This window comes from Enhydra lutris, unplaced genomic scaffold (assembly GCF_002288905.1).
Source record: "Enhydra lutris kenyoni isolate GAN:26980312 unplaced genomic scaffold, ASM228890v2 scaffoldscaffold45, whole genome shotgun sequence".
In the NCBI taxonomy this organism is placed as follows: Eukaryota; Metazoa; Chordata; class Mammalia; order Carnivora; family Mustelidae; genus Enhydra; species Enhydra lutris.
The window spans coordinates 12278611-12299561 of NW_019154129.1; the positions used below are offsets into that span (position 1 = coordinate 12278611).

At 49.0% G+C, this 20951-nt stretch overlaps 1 protein-coding gene across 2 annotated transcripts in view; it reads right to left on the minus strand.

Annotated features, from left to right (window-relative positions):
* LOC111156147 (DnaJ heat shock protein family (Hsp40) member A3) overlaps positions 1-20951 on the minus strand; it is a 29809-nt gene that overhangs the window by 6036 nt on the left and 2822 nt on the right. For both annotated transcript variants that reach the window (XM_022516833.1, XM_022516832.1), the window contains exons 2-10: positions 20182-20315; positions 16389-16472; positions 15384-15584; positions 14196-14348; positions 8385-8532; positions 7023-7087; positions 5406-5534; positions 4780-4895; positions 3851-3948 (exon numbers count right to left, since the gene is read on the minus strand). In XM_022516833.1, the coding sequence (XP_022372541.1) occupies positions 3851-3948; positions 4780-4895; positions 5406-5534; positions 7023-7087; positions 8385-8532; positions 14196-14348; positions 15384-15584; positions 16389-16472; positions 20182-20315 (1128 nt within the window). The remainder of the gene's footprint in view (positions 1-3850; positions 3949-4779; positions 4896-5405; positions 5535-7022; positions 7088-8384; positions 8533-14195; positions 14349-15383; positions 15585-16388; positions 16473-20181; positions 20316-20951) is intronic.

Consider the following 20951-nt stretch of genomic DNA (forward strand, 5'->3'; position numbering starts at 1 on the left):
CACAATGAGCCATGCTGTCTTTAACTCAGAAAGTCATCAGAGCGCCCCGATTCCCTGTGTCTTGTTGCTTAGCCCTGACTCCTGAGAGTCCCTAAGCACACCACATCTTTCTGGACTTTCTGGTTCACAGACTGGGGAAGAAGTTAGGCTTGGCCATTAAGGCTTTCACCAGCTACATCAGGGACCAAAAATAAGCAAGAGAGACTAAATCCCCCCAAAACTTTAGGTCAGTTTCCTATGTAATTGTATCTATCTCAAATGCCTTCTGGGTGCCCCTTCCCTAACAAAAGCAAAGACACCCCGGAATCAGTCTGTATCTGTGATGACTCTCGGCAGTCTCCAAGGACACCCTGACTCCTGGGTACTTGCAGGCCATTAAACAAGTGATCGGAGGGACGTCTAGGGGACTCAGTCAGTTGAGCATCTGCCTCTGGCTCGGGTCATGACCCCGGCACCCTGGGATCGAGTCCCATATTGCACTCCCTGATCAGGAGGGAGCCTGTTTCTCCCTCTCCCTCTGCCTGCTGCTCCCTCTGCTTGTGCTCTGTCAGATAAGTAAATTAAATCTTAAAAACAAAAAAAAGGTGATCTGAGTACACCTTATCTCATGAAACAATGATATCGGAACACAACTGCTTCTAGTACAGCTCAGTTACGTTTTGTTAAAGCTTGAAATAAGAGATTCAGACTCTACTTAAATAAATGTGACCCACTGCTAGTGAAGTTGTCAGGAAATGGGAATTGTATGTAGTGTCATATTTTCACACGAAGACTACACAAGTAACACTCTTCACAGTATAGTAAAGTTGAACCACATCCGGGCAGCAGACTGACAATGTGCTCTTTGAAGTTAATTCCAAGACTCTTAAATGCTATTTAAAAAGTTATGTCAACAAAATCTTAAAAAAAAAAAAAAATCTTAAAAAAAAAGGGGGGGGGGCGCCTGGGTGGCTCAATGGGTTAAAGCCTCTGCCTTTGGCTTGGGTCGTGATCCCAGGGCCCTGGGATCAAGCCCCACATCCAGCTCTCTGCTCAGCAGGGAGCCTGCTTCTTCCACTCCCTCTCTCTGCCTACTTGTGATATGTCTGTTAAATAAATAAATAAAATCTTTAAAAAAATAAATAAATAAAAAGTTATGTCTGGGGGCACCTGGTGGCTTAGTCGGTAAGCATCTGCCTTCAGCTCAGGTCATGATCTCAGGGTCCCGGGGTCAAGCCCTGCATTAGGCTCTCTGCTCAGTGGGGAACCTGCTTCTCACTCTGCCTCTGCTGCTCCCCCTGCTTGTGTTCCTTCTCTCTCTTACACACACACTTTCCCTCTCTCTCTCAGTCCCAAATGAATAAAATCTTTTTAAAAAATTAAAAAAAAGAGGGGCGCCTGGGTGGCTCAGTGGGTTAAGCCTCTGTCTTCGGCTCAGATCATGCTCTCAGGGTTCTGGCATCGAGCCCCGCATCGGACTCTCTGCTCTGCAGTGAGCCTGCTTCCTCCTCTCTCTGCCTGCCTCTCTGCCTGCTTGTGATCTCTCTCTGTCAAATAAATAAATAAAATCTTAAATAAATAAATAATAAAAAATAAAAAATAAAATTTAAAAAAAGAGGGGCGCCTGGGTGGCTCAGTGGGTTAAAGCCTCTGCCTTCGGCTCAGGTCATGATCTCAGGGTCCTGGGATCGAGCCCCGCATCGGGCTCTCTGCTCAGCAGGGAGCCTGCTTTCCTCTCTCTCTGCCTGCCTCTCTGCCTACTTGTGATCTCTGTCTGTCAAATAAATAAAATCTTAAAAAAAAAATTTAAAAAATAAAATAAAATAAAAATTTAAAGAAATAAAAATAGGGGCACCTGGGTGGCTCAGTGGGTTAAGCCTCCACCTTGGGCTCAGGTCATCCTGAGATCGAGCCCTGCATCAAGCCCCATATCGGGCTCTCTGCTCAATGGTGAGCCTGCTTCCCCCTCTCTCTCTGCCTGCCTCTCTGCCTACTTGTGATCTCTCTCTCTCTCTCTCTCTTTCTGTCAAATAGATAAATAAAATCTTAAAAAAAAAATGAGTAAATAAATAAAATTTTTAAAAAATAAAAAAAAAAAATCATGTCTGGGAGCCAAACTTCCCACTGGAATACAACTCTGAAATGACAATGAAATTGAGTGGGAAAGGAAAAATAATTTGGCACACCTACTTCACTTTATAAACAACTGCCAAAAAGTCATTCAATGCATATATTAAAGTTAAGTTATGCTCAGTAAAATTATGTCAATAAAAATTTAAAAGGAGGAACTAGCAAAGTGTCTGGCACACATGAATTTTCCGATAAAGCCTGGCTGGACAAGGGGAAAGGGAACTTGCTCTCCAGACAAGGATCAACCATGAAAATCACGAGGCTCAGAAGCACACTCGTAAGTAAGCTGATGGTATGACCAACTCTCAATTTAAACCACCAGGTTTGGGGCGCCTGGGTGGCTCAGTGGGTTAAAGCCTCTGCCTTCAGCTCAGGTCATGATCCCAGGGTTCTGGGATCGAGCCCCGCATCGGGCTCCCTGAGCAGGGAGCCTGCTTCCTCCTCTCTCTCTGCCTTACTCTCTGCCTACTTGTGATCTCTGTCTGTCAAATAAATAAATAAAATCTTTAAAAAAAACCAAAACCAAAACCAAAACCACCAGGTTTAAAAAAAAAGGAACTTTTTATAAAAACACCGACATTCTAATACAGTGAACAAGGCCTACGTCACCACGTGGGCTCACTCAGGCAGATGTCAAGCTCCCCGTAGGTGGGGAGAGGAGGAAAGCTAGGGTGTTTGCAGAGCAAGACTCCCATGCTAGGTGACTGGGACGGCTTGAGGAGCACAACCAGCATTACACGGAAGAGCTACTCTCCCTTCTCTTTACTTCAAGGGATGTAAAAAGAATATAAAAGTCCAGGCACCAAACCATTCCATCTGGTCAGGCTACAGAGAGGATTTGTGGTAGCTGCTTCTGCGCAGAGGACTCGGTCCCCTGGACTCCATGCACAGCTCAACAAAGTCCATGCAGAGCCGTTGCCGCTGGAACCGCCACCCCTGGGCTCCCAGGCCAAGTCCTTCAGCTCACTGGGAACTCCCATTACCTGCTCCAGGGGACCATTCAGGCTCTGAGGACATGGGCAGGGCTGTCCAGGACCCAGACAAAAACACAACGAGGCAACAAGGAGGAAGCATGCGTGGCTGAAGCCAGAGCACCCACAGGGCCTGTCCCTGTCCAAACAGGCGCCCCATCAGCAGAGCCCCAGCCTTCCTCCGCAGCGCGCCCCCACCTCCCACGGGAAGAGGTGCCACGGCCACAGTGTCCATCACCAGAGCTCCTGTCTGCCAGCATTTCGGTGTCAGATCACTCATATGTACATACACCACACAGAGAGCAGGACACCGGAGCCTCCGGGTACGTGAGGCATCTGCTCGTGGCCACACGAGTTCAGAGTCAGACCTGCTGTACTCACGCAGACCTGCAGCCACGTGACCGGCTTTTTTACTGAGGTCTCAGTGAGCCGTTCGGGGTCCATCTTCTCCTTCAGCTGCTACAAGGAGTGTCACGTAGGGTTGTGCCCAAGTCACAAGGCAAGTGGCAGAACCATGGATAGAACTTGGAAAAGCAGCTCTCGGAGATGCACAGTTGCTCTCTGGCAGGAGGCGTGCTGACCTCCTGACCTCAGTGCACACAGGCCACGTTAGGGCGGCCCTACTGGGAGCACGGCTGGCACTCAGCTCTTCCTAGCTCGCAGGTACCCTCTTTCTACCGTGCTTCCGCAAGAGAAAACCCCAACATGCTTCTGATCTGTGCATCCTCCAACGACTGAGAGGACTTCCACATGTCGCCATGCCACCTTACCTGTGCTGGTGTTGGTGACGCCGTTCACTGTCCCCTCCACGTCGGTCTCGTCCTCAGCGTAGCTCAGGATCAGGCTGTGCTGCCGGCTTGTCAGTCTCCTGCAGACCAGACACAGTGGAGTGTTTCCCCCGGGCAGCCCTTTAAATGACGGTCTGGGCCAGTTCCCATGTCAGCATGTGGGGAACGTGGGGCCCCCAATCTAGGCAGGGGCACACACCCTGAACCTGAGAGCCACACCCTCATAGATTTAATCAAGAAAATGGAAACTACCACGCTCACCATGGCGAGCACCCCATCAGCTATCAAACTATCCAATCGCTGTTGTACACCTGAAAACTAACATAATGTTAAGGAAGAAAATCTCCTAAAATACCATAAACCGTTTTTAAACAGCGGACAATACCAAATAGTTTACTTACAAGGTGTGGGGCGGGGGGGAGGGTCTTACAATCTTCTCATGTAGGAAGTTAACTAACTAAAAGGAGTGCTGGAGAGCCGGTCTTCCCCAGAGGGGTGGGACGCCACAGCACTGTGCCTGGCCCTCCTCCCAGAGGACACAGATGTCAGCACCATGATCCAGTTACAGATCTGCCTCTCCCAGCAGACCCCCAGTACCCTGAGAGCAGTAATAATAAAATCAACAGTAGCTACAGCCACATCTGCCCGATGTATACTCAATTTTCCAGCAGCTAAGGAGGTCAACTTTTTATTATGCCCACTTTGCTAGGGGGGTACCCAGGGCCGGACACACCTGACTAGAGGGAGGAAGAAGCCCCAGCCTGAAGCCTCAGTGCTCACAGCAGCAGACAGAAGGCCCAGGCCGGGGCTCAGCACAGGGCCCGGCCGGGAAAAAGCCCTCAACCCGCCCCTGCTGGGTGGGAAAGGTGGGGAGATCGGGAGGACCTCACCATGGCTACGTGGGCACGCACTTGGGAACTCTTATCTTGATGTGAATGTAGTGATCTCCATAGCCGTAGCTGTTAATCCGGGGGATGCCCTTCCCACTCATCCGAATCTTCTGGTCTGTCTGAATCCCAGGGGGGATCTACAAAGAAAGGAAAGCCGTGATTTGCCTTGGTCTCCAGTTGCTCGAATGGAAATCTTTCACGACACAAAGACTTACTCCTAGGAAAGAACTGCCATTCAGGTTCCTAGACAACCACATGGAAACTGGCTACTGGGGTCCGTCCAGAGCAGAGATTGTGATGGGGGCTTGCCGGCAGGCGAGGCCACCAGGAGGAGTGAGGGAGCATAGAGAGCAGGAGCGGGGAGGAGGCAAAGCCAACAGAGGGGCACAGTGCTGAGGATGGTGGCTGATGCCCACAGAGGAGCGGATGCAAGCCAGGAACTGCCTTCCGTGGCCATTTCACAGTCAAGGCCCATGGTCTATGATTCGAACCCAAGCAATGGCCTGACCTACCTGCTGCCTCCCCCAGACCTCATCTCTGAGTCCCCAACATGCTGCTTGCTCACAGGTGCTGCCACTTCTCAGCCATTTCAGAAAACAAGAGACCAATGAAGTACAAGACTGGCAAAGACATCCCCACCCTCTTACCGTCACAGTAATCGTCTCGTACAGGCCCTGCGCTCTGGCTGTCCCTCCAAGAAGAGCCTGAGCTATGGAAATGAAGAGGTCGGAGTGGATGTCTGCACCGTCCCTCCGGAACACAGGGCTTTTCTGCACCTAGGGCCAAACACGGGAGATGCGGTCATACTTGGAGAACTCCCCCGTGGAGACGGGACAACAGCCCCACGTCCCAGCAGCCTGGGCACAGGCCCTGACATGCGCTCGGTGACGCTGCTTCTCTGTGAGGAGCAGAGGACCGAGGACGGAATGTACTTCCGCCAGAGCACAGCGCGACCCCAGGCTCCAGGAGTTACATCAGATTTGTTTCTGTGCTGCAACGCAAGAGTGTCAGTTTCAGATCAAGCCGTGCAATCGACCAATAAAAAAGTAAAATTGGCTTTTTGAACATTAACAAAAAATATCTTACTCTCCTAGAAAGTTTAAAGAAAGAAAGACTAGTATACCTACAAAAGCCAAGCAGTTTATCTTTCAAACAGTTATTTGGTACAAACTATCCTCAACACAGACGGGCAGCACTGGGATGACTCTGACTTTATAAGCACTTTTGGGCGTCAAAGACGCTCCCTGCCTTGCAGCCAGGTCTCCTCTCTGTGCTCGTTTCTTACCACAGGGGAGCGGAGTCTGGAGCCCCGATGGAGCCCGTCGTAGAGCTTGGCTTCCAGGAGGCCACCTTTGTGGATCTCCTGGTCTAGCAGTTCACCCTTTATGGTATTTTTCCTCTTTGCTTTAAATTATGAAATATTTCACACACATATGAACAGACAAAAGTAAATACCATCATACACGGTTGCCCACAACCTAGCAGCGCTAACAAGCCCCCAGCCCCTCCCCGCCCAGAGTGACCACCAAAATGAAGGCAGCAGCGACTGTTCCTACATACATACACGTGTCCCCAAATAACACACAGCACCATCTCACATGTAAACTGTTTACCGTCTCCCTCCCTGCCTCTGCTGGGAATCCGCTTTCTTTCCCTCACTGGTAACTGAGAAGTTTCAAGACGTGTCGTGCTGACACGTGAGGCTCTGGTTTCTTCTTCTGGCTGCTCGGAGGCACGCTGGCCCCCGTGTGGTGCACTCAGCCACTCTCCTCTCCGAGGGCAGCAGGCTGTTGTCAGAGTCTTGCTGTGAGGAGGAAGAAGTCTCGCACGCAGCCTGCGCAGCCTCCCTCAGACGTGCACCTGGTAGGGCTGCGGAGACAGGGCGCTATCCCCCTCACCATCCCCTCGTTCCAGAAACCTGGGTCTGCCCCTGCACCCAGTATGTAGAGCTGTGCCTCTAGTACTTGCTATCCCCACACACAATTTAATACCTAAGTTAAAACCCCGAGAAGACGTGTTCTGTATTTTTATGTGTCCTATGTTTCCAACTGAATCTTGAGGAAACTTTGTTCTGTCCACACCTAGCACAAAGGTTTGACATGAGGCATGTTTAACCATGCCACTGAGATGGCCACTGCTGCCCTCAGAAATGGAGATGGCCAGACACGCTCCCATGAAGCACCAGCCTCTCCCCAGCCAGGCTAGGCCGCACCCACGCCCAGCGGGAGAGGGCCAGGGAGAAGCTGTGCGGGCAGAGCACCTACCCTGAATGTGACGAAAATTTCCCGTTTTCCTACAGGCATCCGCACGGTCTGGCCATCCTCGACTCCTATAAGGAAGAACAGAAGCTCAAAAGGGAAGAGTTATCTTGGGACCTGCCCTAGATCCATTTACAAGCCCCTGACTTCCTCACCCATGCCTGTTACTGAGGAGCTACACAATTACCCACAGCACATCCAACGGCTGTAACTTCTCACAGGTGCAAATATAGCAACTGATGAGCAAACAAGAGCTCACGGACCCCGGCTCCTACCCATCTGTGTAGGAACCCAGTGAGTGCAGAGTCTAAGAGGGGACGCAGCTATCGACTAAACAGTAACGCTAAGGAACGCATCATTACAAAGAGGTCACGTTCTTAGAAGGAAAAGAAAAGGACATCTAAAGAACAGGGAGAGCTCCAGAAGGCTGCCCCCGGGGACGCAACATCCAGGCCAGGAGCTCTGGGAGGAGAGTCAGCCTGCTGAAAACAAGGTGGAAAGTGAGCTTCGGACACAGGGAGAGGTACACGCCAAGGCTCCGTCCTGGAAGGCATCACAGCCTGTTGACGGAGCTACGTGAAAGGGGCAGCGTATCCGCTCAGTTGTTAAGCATCTGCCTTCAGCTCGGGTCATGATCCCAGGATCCTGGGATCGAGCCCTGCATCGGGCTCCCTGCTTGACAGAGAACCTGCTTCTCCCTCTCCCACTCCCCCTGCTTGTGTTCCCTCTCTCACTGTCTCTCTGTCAAATAAATAAATAAAAAAACAAACAAATAAATTAAAAAAACAAACAAACAAACAAAACCCCTCCCTTTGGGGGAGAAAAAAAAAGAACAAAAACAAAAGGAGCTCTGTGAAAGTCAGGAAGGCCGCAGGGCAGGCAGCCAGGGAAGACTAACAGGACGCGGGGCTGCAGAGGCCGGCAGGGGCTGAGAACGGAGACATTCCCCACCCCAACAGTCACAGCGTGCTCTGCAGGGCGAGTGATATGATCACCCCGCCATGGGGAAAGCCTGCCCCGGGAGAAAGAGCCAGGTGGGGAGAGCGGTCACAGGCTGCCACTGGAGGCCGGAGGGAGGAGTGGTGGTGCAGACCGGGCTGGCAGCAGGGACAAGGCTGGCCTCATCGACTGAAGGTGGAGGAGCCCCACACAGGAGTGGAGCAGGCGTGTCAGGTCCCTTCTGCCCAGTGTGGCATGCAAGTGGAGCCTGTAAGCCTGACTCATGCAAAGACGAAAACTCAAGGAGATTCTAGTCCCCCTTCCAGTCCGGAGCTCTAGGCCCTTAACCACAGCCTCAACAGCCCATCACAAGGAAACAAAGGCCTCAACTCTCCCAGCCCCCAGTGCGTAGGGGACCCCAGGACCAACCGGCAGGCACGGGGATCACCACTTTCTTCTTCTGCTTGGCTTGTCCTGCTCCTCTGCACACCACGCAGGGAGTCGTGATGATGGAGCCTCGGCCTCCACATCTCCGACATGTGGAGCGCATCACAAAAGGGCCTGTATTTATGGTTTCCTGATAAAGAGAAGAAAATGGAACCCTTAAACACACAGGTTAACTCTAACAGCCAAGCCTCTGGGGATACAACGTACACCAGAGAAAGGTCTCACACTGAAGACTCGTGTTCTCTGTGAACACACTAAAACATGCCACCCATGAGTACAGGGGCAGGGGCTCACACTGTCAATCTGATCTTCTGGAACATGCTGACTTCTCAACACCAAATCACCAAGCTGATTATTTGGGCCTGGAAAATGAGACAGTGTCTCTCTGTAGAGGTTCCTGAAACCCCAGGGAGCTGAGCAAACACATCTTAAAAAGAGTGCGGCCCCTGGGCGCCTGAGTGGCTCAGTGGGTTAACCGTCTGCCTTCGGCTCAGGTCATGATCCCAGGGTCCCTGCTCCCTCAGGAGTCTGCTTCTCCCTCCCCCTGCTCTTGCGCGCGCTTTCTCCCTCTCAAATAAATAAAAATATTAAAAAAAAAACATATTTCAAAACACAGAAGAAACCCTCTACACATATACCCTTCTGTTCTGATGCTTTTTTGTTGTTGTTCTTTTGTTGTTGTTCTGAGGCTTCTAATCTATAAGACAGATCCCCAAAGGTGGAATTGCTGGGACAAATAATTATTATATTTAAATTTTTTAATTTAAAATCTATTATACTTAAAAGTTTATGTGTTAGAGCCTCTGGACTCCAGGAAACAAGGGTACAGAAGGGAGGGGGGTGGGGGAGATGGGGTAGCCCAGGGATGGGTATTAAGGAGGGCACATGATGTGATGAGCATTGGCTGTTACACGCAACTAACGAACCCCTGAACACCGCATCAAAAAACAGTGACGCACTGCATGTTGGTTAACTGAACATGATGAAAAAAACTGTGTTATATTTACTCGCACACAGTACCAAATTCTAAAGTAAGAAACGGAGGAGCAGTGAACAGTCAAGTGTCCCCCCACCCCTGTCCCCCAGGTGTTCCAGGCGCCTCCTCAGAGGCTCAGCCACGGTGACATGCTTGTGCAGCCTACTTTATCCGGACACATGCATTTCAAGCCATCTGTGTGAGCACCACGGGTCTGCAGTCCCTGCAAGGCAGTACTATGCACACCGCACTGTAGGGTTTGCTTCCGTTTTTACAATTCAATGATCTCAGAAGGCACTTCGCAGCAGCACGCAGCATCCCGTGACCGGGAGGCACCATGATATCTCAGGCCACTCGCTCCTGGTGGGTCACTGAGGCTTCAGTACTATACACAAGGCTGCAGGGGACACCTTGCACACACGCTGCACCCCGAGTGTGGTGTGTAGGCCAGCTCCCCACAGGGATGCATGCACGAGGGTCTGACGGCTCCTGCAGCGGCCACTCCCACAAGCCAGAGAGCCATCAGGGTGCGTGCACGCTCAGGTCCCACAGGCCTGCTGGCACGGACTGGACCCATCTTTGAAACGCCTGCCCTCTGGGGGGGGTGAGCCAAGAGCATCTTCCGGTTTCTACCTGCAGGTCCCCGACTGTCGTGGAGAGATGGTCACCGGCCACCCACCCGCCATCCCCTCTACAGTTCACCTTACCCAGTTTTCCTGATGAGCTACTGGTCTTTCCCCCGTTATTGTGAAGGAGCGCTTTACATATTAGGAACCCTAATCCCTTAGCACACGTGTCACAAATATTTTTTCCTAGTCTCAAGCATCATGTTTTTAGAGAAATACACTTTGGCTTTATTACCTTATCTCTATCTCCTCAGAAATTTTTTTTTTTTAAAGAAGTGACAGCAGTTCAGAGCATTGGAGAAAGGGCCTTCGAAGTGAGAGACCATTGGGAACAATCAATGGAAACTATCTGTAACAAGTGGCGGCAGCTCAGCGTAGCCCCAGGAATGTACATGCTCGCCGAGAGCGCCCTCTGGAGGACTGTCCGCGTGGCTGCACACCAAGCTGTAAGCCCGGCCCTTTTCTCAACAGGAGGATTTGCAGACAAAACTTCGCGTACACCATCATTGGACTCTTAACTGGCCATCAAAAATAATGTTCAGAAATACTCAAAGACATGGAAAAATACTTGCAGCATATGAAAAGTGAGGGAAAACTGCACGTATGAGCCTCAACTGTTGACATTACATACATACAAGAAAAATCATTCAAAACGATATGACAAAATAGAAAATACATGATTCAGATCAGTGACGAATGACTAATTGACTTCATTTATGAAGAGCTTCTACAAATGCCTCAGAATAAGACCAAATACCCAACAGTGAGAAGGCAAAAAGGCTGAAGGGCCATAAAGGAAAACTGACCCTCAAATCCTCAAGATGTTCAACCTCACACATGACAGATGCAAGCTGAGCATGAGAAATGGTGTTAGGTGACAGTACTTGGTGTACATAGCAGCACAAGACCAATAGGGGCCTGGTGAGGTAAGAGACGGCACATCTGTGAAGGAGCCGCTGTGGTCACGCAGCCTGGGGCAGCTGTGTACACAGAGTGTTTGCCAAATATACCAAGTAGCAGAAACAGAATAAATACTGAGATACAAACAGAGCTAACTGTATTACACAGTTCGTATAAGAAACCGTGCACACGCATGCACACATCCAGGAGGACAGGGGATGCTTCTGGGGAGTGGAAACACAATGGCTGATAGCAGAGAATGGGAGAGACACTTATTTTGCACTATTTACCAATTGTACCCACTAACTTTTTTTTTTTTTAAAGATATTATTTATTTATTTGACAGACAGAAATCACAAGTAGGCAGAGAAGTAGGCAGAGAGAAAGGAGGAAGCAGGCTCCCTGCTGAGCAGAGAGCCCAATGCAGGGCTCGATCCCAGGACCCCAAGATCATGACCCAAGCCGAAGGCAGAGACTTTAATCTACTGAGCCACCCAGGCGTCCCTGTATCCACTAACTTTTAGATAATCTGCATATGTTACCTATTCACAAACATATAAAACAAAAATGAAGTTCCTTTTCTTTTAAGATTTATTTTAAATAAATTTTATTAAAGATTTTTTTTATCTGAGAGACAGCAAGAGCAAGCGAAAGAGCATGAGCGGTGGGGAGGGGCAGAGGGAGAAGCAGGCTCTCCACTGAGCAGGGAGCCTGATGCGGGGCTCAATCCCAGGACCCTGGGATCATGATCTAAGCTGAAGGCAAACACTTAACTGACTGAACCAACCAGGGGCCCCTAAGATATATCTATGTTAGGGAGAGAGGGAGTGCGTGCGCATGCATGCGCAAGTCGGGGAGGGGCAGAGGGAGAGAATCTCAAGCAGACTGCCCCCCCATCCCTGAGCATGGGGCCCAATGTGGGGCTCGATCGCAGAGCCCTGAGCCTATGGTCTGCCCCGAAATCAACATTCAGATGCCCAACTAAGCCACCCAGGTGCCCCCAAAAATGACGCTCCTAATCAACGACTGCACAAACACAAACTTAAAATGTTAGAGTGACGAGATTATCAGGGACTTCTACTTCTAAGAACTTTTCTGCCCTCAAAGGCAACTTCTACGTCACACCAGCAGACACACACAATGACTGATTTTAAAGGAGGGTGGTAGACAACTTCTCAATCCCCTCAAGCAGGAATCCAGCTTAATGGAATACAAACATGATCGATGAAAACCTAAGTACAGTTAAATACACGAGATATAATCATGGCGAAGGAGGAGAAAAGAACTGACCCAAATAACTTTTGAGCACAGTATTTTAACTATACGCATTCAATCAAAAGATGAAAAGAACTCTAAACAGCAAATACCAATAACTAAGACGATTTTGCACAGTGGTCTGAGTAGTAATTCTAAACTCCTTTCTCTGTTACAGGGTTGAGCAAATGAGTAAGTATATTGAGGATAATCAAAGCCAGATTTCTCTTTATCAGAAAAAAGTTTCAAGTACAGACAGGCAGAAGACTAGATGAACCCTGTGGTGTTGGGCCGGACGTGGAATTACCAGGTTGAATTCACTGATTTGTCAGAGCGATGGTGGGTGGAGGGATAGGTGTGTACCTGTGTGTGTACAGTTCTACCTATAATGCGAATATAATATGGAAGGAGGTACAGATAGGAGTATAGCACACACGCACACGCACGCACACACACACACACACGTTTAGCCTGGCCTTGTCTGCGGGAGGGTGGAGAAACAGTGAACCCCCAGACACATGTGCACACCTAGAGCACAAATCTTGGCTTCTAAATCCCAGGAGACACTAGAAGCAACCAGGACCCCCTGGAGAAATGATTGCTCAAGGGTGTGGCAGGAAAAGCACAAGGTGAGTCTAGACTATCTGTTGTAGGAAGTGCTCAAAGAATGAGGAGGGACCTGTCCCAGCTAGAAGGGACTCCACAGGCCAAGTCAAGAACAATTTGAATATCGAAGGCAGGAATTAAACTGATTACAGCCCGGTGAATAAGAATACCTGAGTTTATACTACTATAAATGAATGATAAATATATAAACGGAGAATAGAAAGTTCTTCCTTTCAGGAGAATGCCAACTAAGAAACACAGAGGGATGCTGGGATCAGAAAATCACCATCTTGCGACCGTTTCAGTAATAATGAATTGGCAAGAATGATCAATGGATGCCGCAACTACCGGGTCAAAGTCTGATCAGGAACTGGACATTTACAGAGGGTTAGGGTGCCGCACCACGGCTTCCTCATTAACTTCAAAGGGAAAATTAGTAACTTTACAGTGAAGAAACCTAGTGGACACTACCTTAACTACCTACCAGTGATCAAATGTCACATTACCACTAAGAGGACAAATGGACTCCTGACAGGGCCCACTGGAAAGGGATGTGGTGTTTCATCAAAAACATGTAATCTGGGGGGGCACCTGGGTGGCTCAGTGGGTTAAAGCCTCTGCCTTCAGGGGAGCCTGGGTGGCTCAGTGGGTTAAAGCCTCTGCCTTCGGCTCAGGTCATGATCCCAGTGTCCTGGGATTGAGCCCCACATCAGGCTCTCTGCCTGACAGGGAGCCTGCTTCCTCCTCTCTCTCTCTGCCTACTTGTGATCTCTGTCAAATAAATAAATAAAATCTTAAAAAAAAAAAAAAAGAAAGAAAAGAAAATACACACCACAGATGACAAAGCAAATGGGAGAGAAGGCTGACAATTGGTGATCCGGGTAAGGATTAATGGAGTGACTCTCTATACGGTTCTATAAGTTTGTATTATAAAAAAAAATGTATCAGAGCATCTGGGTGGCTCAGCCATTAAGCATCTGCCTTTGGCTCGGTCATGATCCCGGGGTCCTGGAATGGAGCCCGCATCGGGCCCCTTGCTCAGAGAGGGAGCCTGCTTCTCCCTCTCTCTCTGCCTGCTGCCCCTGCTTGATGTGCTCTCTCTCTCTCAAATAAATAAAATCTTTAAAAAAGAGAGGATAAAATGATGATGCTTCAAACAAAATTTAAACCTCCCTCCCTACACCATGGTTTCAAATTACCAAAACATCCCCAAATGTATTTTCAGAGAAGACAGCCCACTGACCAAGCCAGAGCACTCAGGGGAAAAGAAGGTTACAGATGAAACAGTCTCACCAAGTTAGGGACTCTCAGATCACTAAGTACTGCCGGAAAACTGTCCCTGGGATGGCGGGATGACGAGGAAGAGAGTGGGTGGGACAGAGGCAGGAGGCCCCTAGGAAGGAGCAGGATGGGGCCCGGATGGGCTCTTACCATGCCGGAGCCCCCGCAGTAGTGGCAGCTCTGCATCTTGGTGCCAGGCTCATTCCCCTTGCCGTCACACCGCTCACAGGTGTCAGTGATGTTCACGGTGAACTCCTTGTTGACCCCCTTGGCCGCCTGATTGAACGTCAACTCCATGATGTACTAAAGAAATCAGAGGACAACCTGACATCTTTCTTCTGATAATCACCAACATGACCCTCCACTTTAAAAATAAAGGAGGGCAACGGTCAGCAGTTTCCAGTTCCTTTTTCTTTTAAAGCAGCTTCACATTTACAGAACTGAGAAGGAGGTATAGAGGTCCCACACACACCCCCACCCGGCCCCACACATGCACAGCCTCTCCCATTATCAGGATCATTCACCAGAATATACATTTTTTTAAAATCAAGAATGAACCTATACAAACACATCTTAATCATCCGAGGCCCATAGTTTACATTAAGGTACACCGTTGGTGGAGCATCTCCTATAGGTCTGAACAGACATCCGTTGCTATAAAACCAGAGTACTTGCACTGAACGTGATATTCCACTAAAAATCCTCTGTGCTCCCCTGCTCACCTCTTCACCCAGCTACTCTACCTTTTAACTATTCTACTCATCTATACTCGGCCTAGTAAGAATGGATGGGACTCAAGTGATTCTGCCCTACTCTTCAGGGTTTTTAAAAGGGAATATTTGTTTTAAGTGAAAATGTACTTTTCAACAAACTTTTCACATGTAATATTTGGACACAGTCCTTACAGACAACTGGAAAGATCCACAATCATAACCTAAGTCATAAAACATCCCCCCTCTCTCTTCAACTCTGATCATGCCTTATTAGGACATAAATACGCCATGGGTCTCCCTATTGGACTGAGCTCTACTAGAATAACATAGCAGGCCTTTGAGATAAAACACTTACACCCTAGTCATGGACCCTGAGAGCCTCAGCCTTAGGTTGCCCGATTAAGCAGCTCTAAGAATATAGTTAAAATGGATGCACACATATTACCTACGGGATTTTACTTAAACAGAATGATTTCCTATGAAAACGGCAGCCTCCAGATCATTCTGTGGAAGCTGCTATGCCATTTATTTATTTATTTAGAGAAAATGCAACTGATCAAATCTGTTTGCCTCACGCCGAGCAGCTAAAATGTGAGGGAGTGATTCTTTAAGACAAGGAGCTTACCTCCTGAGGCTGAGTGAAGACACTCTGGAAATCTCCAAAAGAAGATGACGAGAATTCGCCAAAGATCTTCCTGAAGAGCTCCTCTGGGTCGACAGTGGGGCCTCCCTTCCAGTAGCTCTGTCCGGAGCTGCCGGCCCCAGGATCGAAGCCAGCAGAGCCGTACGCATCATACTGCTTCCTCTTCACTTCGTCGCTCAGCACCTACCAGAAAGGCCCAGCAGTCAGGCCCTCCCAAGTCTCCCAAAGCCCAGAGCACAGACAAGCGTGCATGCCAACTACAGATAAGGGGATTGCGGCAACATTAAATCTCTTGGTTTTGACAAATGTACTGTGGTCATGCAAAAGAATGTTTTTGTTCTTAGAAAACACACACTGGGAGACTGAAGAAGAGAGATGTTTGTGACTTGTTCCCCAACAACTGAGGCGATGCATGCGCGCGCACACACACACACACACACACACACACAGCAGGGGGGGATGCATGCACACACACACACACACACACACACACACACGAAGAGCAAATACACGATACTCCACACAGCCTGAACCCCTCAGGCGCTCCAAGTCTGGGGAGAAGGTCCCTCTGGAATGGCTCAGCAGTCGTCCACAAGTCCGTGCTTCAACCCTCTGATTACATTTCAAATTCCTTACGGGATGCCTTCTACTTTTACCATCCTCACCAGCCCCACGAGACAGTGATGCCTTAAGTAAGGGGGTCATCAAATGTGTGGGATTAATTAATCGTACCAGGAGCGCCTAGAGCGGGCTACAAAGCCAGGCGACCTGGGAGCTCTGTTAATACAGATGATTAGATCCTGTTTTCTACGAGAAGCCAAGTGGGATCTAGCGGGAGGCCTGGGGATCTTCACGGAGGTAATCTGGCGTGGGGAATGCAGCCTTCACAGGGGACCTCACGACACGTCAGGCCACCCTGTGCTGCACACTCGGAACCACACGAGCAGCTGAGTGACAGCAGCTGCACACACAGGCAGGTCGCGTTACCTCGTAGGCTTCTGCCAGCTGGGAGAACTTCTCCTTGGCTTTGGGATCGTCCTTATTTGTGTCTGGGTGGTATTTCTTGGCCAGCTAAGGGAGGAAACGGTGAATTACTATGGACACAAGATGATGACCAACACTGGAACCCAAGTGACAGTCCCAATCTCACCTCCTTTACAGCTGTTGTTTAAGATTTTGTGACCCACAGCAATTCTGAAAACAAGGCTTAAGGCTTTAAAATAAACCGGTCTCTTCAAATCTGAAGCATAAACACGTTTGTTGTTCAACCACAACAAATATCTACCAAAAATAACAACCGATCCCTTCAACTGGGGCACCTTTACGAAAGCAGCAGAGAAACGGTGTGTCTGCCAGACTACCGTCTACAGAAGAGGAGCAGAAACTACGTACCAGCTGATCAGCTCTTCTGGCTGAACACTAATGAGCTTATGACGCCGACTGCAACAGGGAGGGTGTAAATAAACGAGAAGGAGGGAGACTTTCCACGGTATACTCCTCTGTGCTTTTGAAGAGCCTGAGCCGCTCTAAAGCGAAGGTGCCCTTCTGGCTGCTCCGAGCCGTGCTGTGCGCACAGCAGGTGATTCACCATGCGGACCGGGCTGCAGAGTCTGGCTTTCCGCTGGCCGCAGTCTGGGGGCGGGAAGCTACGCACACGGCCTCAGGGTCAGAGCGCCCAGGGCCACTGTCTGCTAGCTCTGCGACCTTGGGAAGAATGTCACCGAGCACAGTATACTCATCTGGAAAATGACAGTAACGGTACCTACTTCACAGGGCTGTGGTGGGGATAAAATGAGATAAATATATTCTAAAATGAGCACAAGGCCACTGGGCGTTATATACGCAACTACCAAATCACTGAATGCTACATCGAAAACTAATGATGCACTATATGCTGGCTAACGGAATGTAATAAAAAAATTTAAAATGACAATAATAAATCAATAATAAAAATAAAGCAAGCACAAGGCATGGCACGCAGTAACATTCAACGTCAGCTATTTTTAGAACACAGAAGGGAGCAGAAGGACGTGTGCAGGAGGTGGGGGCACCTAAGGAGTTCTGACCGGGGTTGAAGATTTTCAATGATGAGCAAACGCTTACTGCTATCAGTACACCCCAAATCATCAGGATGACCGCTGTGAAACACAGCACTGAAGCGGACAACCTCAGAGCTCACACGTGAGGCACTGAGTCCACGGTGAAAGGAACAAGGGGAGGTGTCACACGTAAGAGTGCGTTCATGCCGAGTAAAGACACAACAGTGTCACAGCTCAGAGTGCCAAATGAGGACCCAAAGGAGGTCAAATTCAAGAAAGTACTAGGACACATCAGAGGGCTGTGTGACATCACGGGTCATGCTGGAGACACAAGGACAACAAACAGCACGAAACGGTCTCATTTTAGACAAACAAACATGATCATGTGAGATTCATATGGTTTCAAAGGGGGGCAGGGTACATTTTAACGTAGTTTTTAAACAGACTTTACAATTTAAAAAAAGGGGGGGGGTGTCAGGTCATGATCCAAGCCCGAGACATGTGACAGGATTATTTTCTATGATGGGGAACTTGCTTTCAGCCAAGGTGGAGTGTACCATGACCGACAGCCCTCATCAATGAAGAGTCTTCAATAGAGTAAGCCTAACTCTCTGCTTTTGGCTCACGGGTCACTTTAACCCTCTTTTACAAATCAGCCTGGCAAATAATGGACCCCACAGAGTCCTTTACACTAAGAATCAAAGAGCCCTTGATCTTCCACAGTTGCAAAAGAAAGCAATACAAGTCACTAAGCCTGCAAAGAAAGAACTGGTCGTGTGCTGCCCAACTTTGGTTTCCAGGAGGATGGAGGGTGCTGGCAGGTTGCCAGAAACACCCACCCACTCCCCAAAGCCAGGAAGACAGAACAAAGGCAGCAGCAGGAGAAGCTCCGCCACTGCAGAGTACAGCGCCACTGGTGCCTCCGAACTCAGCCTGCTTCTGGAGACGCCGGTCCTCACACCAGCTCATGGAGGCCGGCCAGGGGCTGGCGTGAACCCCAAAGCAGGGTCTCCAGGGACAGCCAGTAGATCATCGTGGGACACAAAGCTGGTCCCAGAAGCCAAGGAAAGACACGGCAGTATACTCATGAGATTAGCTTAAGGAAAAGAGAGATCTTTTGTGGTATTTCAGTCTCACGAACAACACGTATTGACTGATGGAGCCTTGGCTGTATGTCATAACCTCTCCAAGCCTGTCAGGAGGATAAAATGATGCAATACCCTCAAAGCTTTCATCAAGGTCTGACCCCACAAATTTCCCTATAAAGGCTACTTTAAACACGTCCATCTTTAAACTGTGCAGGTTTACCGGGTCTTTTCACTTCCACACCTAAAGACTTGAATGGTTCCCTACTCTCTTTTTTTCCTGAATATTAAAGATTTTATTATGTTTAAGTTATCTCTAAACCCAACGTGGGGCTCAAACTCGTGACCCCAAGATCAAGAGGTCACGCTCCACCAGCTGAGCCAGCCAGGCGCCCCTCCCTGCTCTCTCTTAAGTTTCTAGGAGAACAGCCTCATGTTTCCCGCTAATTTGGCCCCAGCCTCCACCACTTCACTCCTCTCCCACTCTTACCTCAGGTATCCTGCCCTCTAGCTCAAAAGGAGAACAAGTTATTCACTATCCCAAACCAGGGTCTCTGCTTCCTACGCCCATGCCCTTGCTCATTCCATTACAACTCGGGAACGGACAAAGAACCTGAATATACATCCAGCAAACGGCCAACAAGCACATGGGAAGGTGCTCAGCGTCCTGACCCTCCACTGAAAAGCAAATTAAAACCACAGTGAGACCCCACTTCACACTCACTAGGGTGGCTATACTCGAAAGGACAGACAAGAACAAGAGTCGCTGTGGGTGTGGAGAAGTCAGAACCCTCTGATGGTGGGAACGTAAAATGGTGCGGCCGTTTTGGAATAGTCCAGCAGTCCTCAAGAGGTTAACCACGGATTTAATCACGGTGATCCAGCAATTCTACTCCTAGGTATATGAACATACTCACGAGGAATGAAAACATAGATCTACACAAAACCTACACGTGGATGTTCCCAGCAGCACTCCGGGTAAACAGCAAAAAAGGGGAAACAAACAAGGCACCTGGGTGGCTCAGTTGGCTAAGCATCCAACTCTTGGGCTCAGGGTCTATGAGATCAAGCCCCACGTCGGGCTTCATGCTCAATGGGGAGTCTGCTTGAAATCCTCTCTCTCTCACTCCCTCTGCCCCACCCTGCTGTGAGTGTACACATGCGTTCTCTCAAATAAATAGGTAAATCTTAAAAAAAAAAAAAAAAAGACTTCAAAAAAAAAAAAAAAGAAAAGAAAAATCTTTGGTGGGGGTGCCTGGGTGGCTCAGCAGGTTAAGCCTTTGCCTTCGGCTAAGGTCATGATCTGAGGGTCTAGGGATCGAGACCCATATCAGGCTCTCTGCTCAGCAGGGAGCCTGCTCCCCTCCTCTTCCTCTGCCTGCCTGTCTACTTGTGATCTCTCTCTCTGTCAAATAAATAAATAAAATCTTAAAAAAAAAAATCTTTGGTTCTGCCTATCTTTCTTCTGAAGTATTAATGAGCAGGGCCCAATGTGCCTGAGGAACAGTCCAGCAACACCCACTGTTCTCATCTCATTCTACACTGTCAGCCTCATGGAACCCATACGTATGGGCAGCTGTGGCTCACTGGTGAGCATACTAGACCAACAGCATCCCTTCTACAGTCTTGTCCCTAAAATCTGGCTTCCATACAGACCTGGTAATAGGCTTTCTTGATCTCCTTCTGGCTGGCATTTCGGGGCACTCCTAGTATCTGGTAATAATCCTCTTTGCCCAAAGGGGAGCTCGTATGGAAGGAGGCAGTGCAAACAAAAGGGTAACTTCTTACTCCTAGAAAAGAAAAAAGGAAAGAAAATCACCCTGGGAATGTACTCAACAAAAGGAAATTGTGAGTAAACAGCCAGCCAGGTTATACCTGTGAAGGAACAGAGGTCACAGCTTCGGAGTCGGCTTTCCTCCAAGCCCTCTGGAGACCTAACTCACTGCACTTCGAAAATGGACAAGGCCACTGGAGGCACTGAATATAAAACAAACACCACTGGGCAGGGCTGATTCTGCTGGACCACAAGACAATGAGGTGGTACCCCCACTACACCACCAAAGGAGCGGCACCCCAGACACAGACTGGACCTGCGGGACAATGAAGAAGGGACCTAGTCCCACTCTTACACTACACAAGCACCTGCACTGTAGCAGGTACCTTCACACGCGTTGTCTCCCTTAATGCTTAACAATTCTCCACGTTCCTTCCCTCCACCACGCAACCTTGGGGATCTGCTTCTGGGGTGGCTCTTGGAGGGTGGTCCCTGAACCAGCGGCACCATCAGCTTGTTGGAAATGCCCATTTTTAGGCCCCACCCCAGACCTGAGTCAGAAACTCTGGAGTACAGTAGCCTATATTTAACAAGACCTCCAGGTGATGATTCTGCCACATGCTGAATTTGAGAACCACTGTACTAAAGAAAT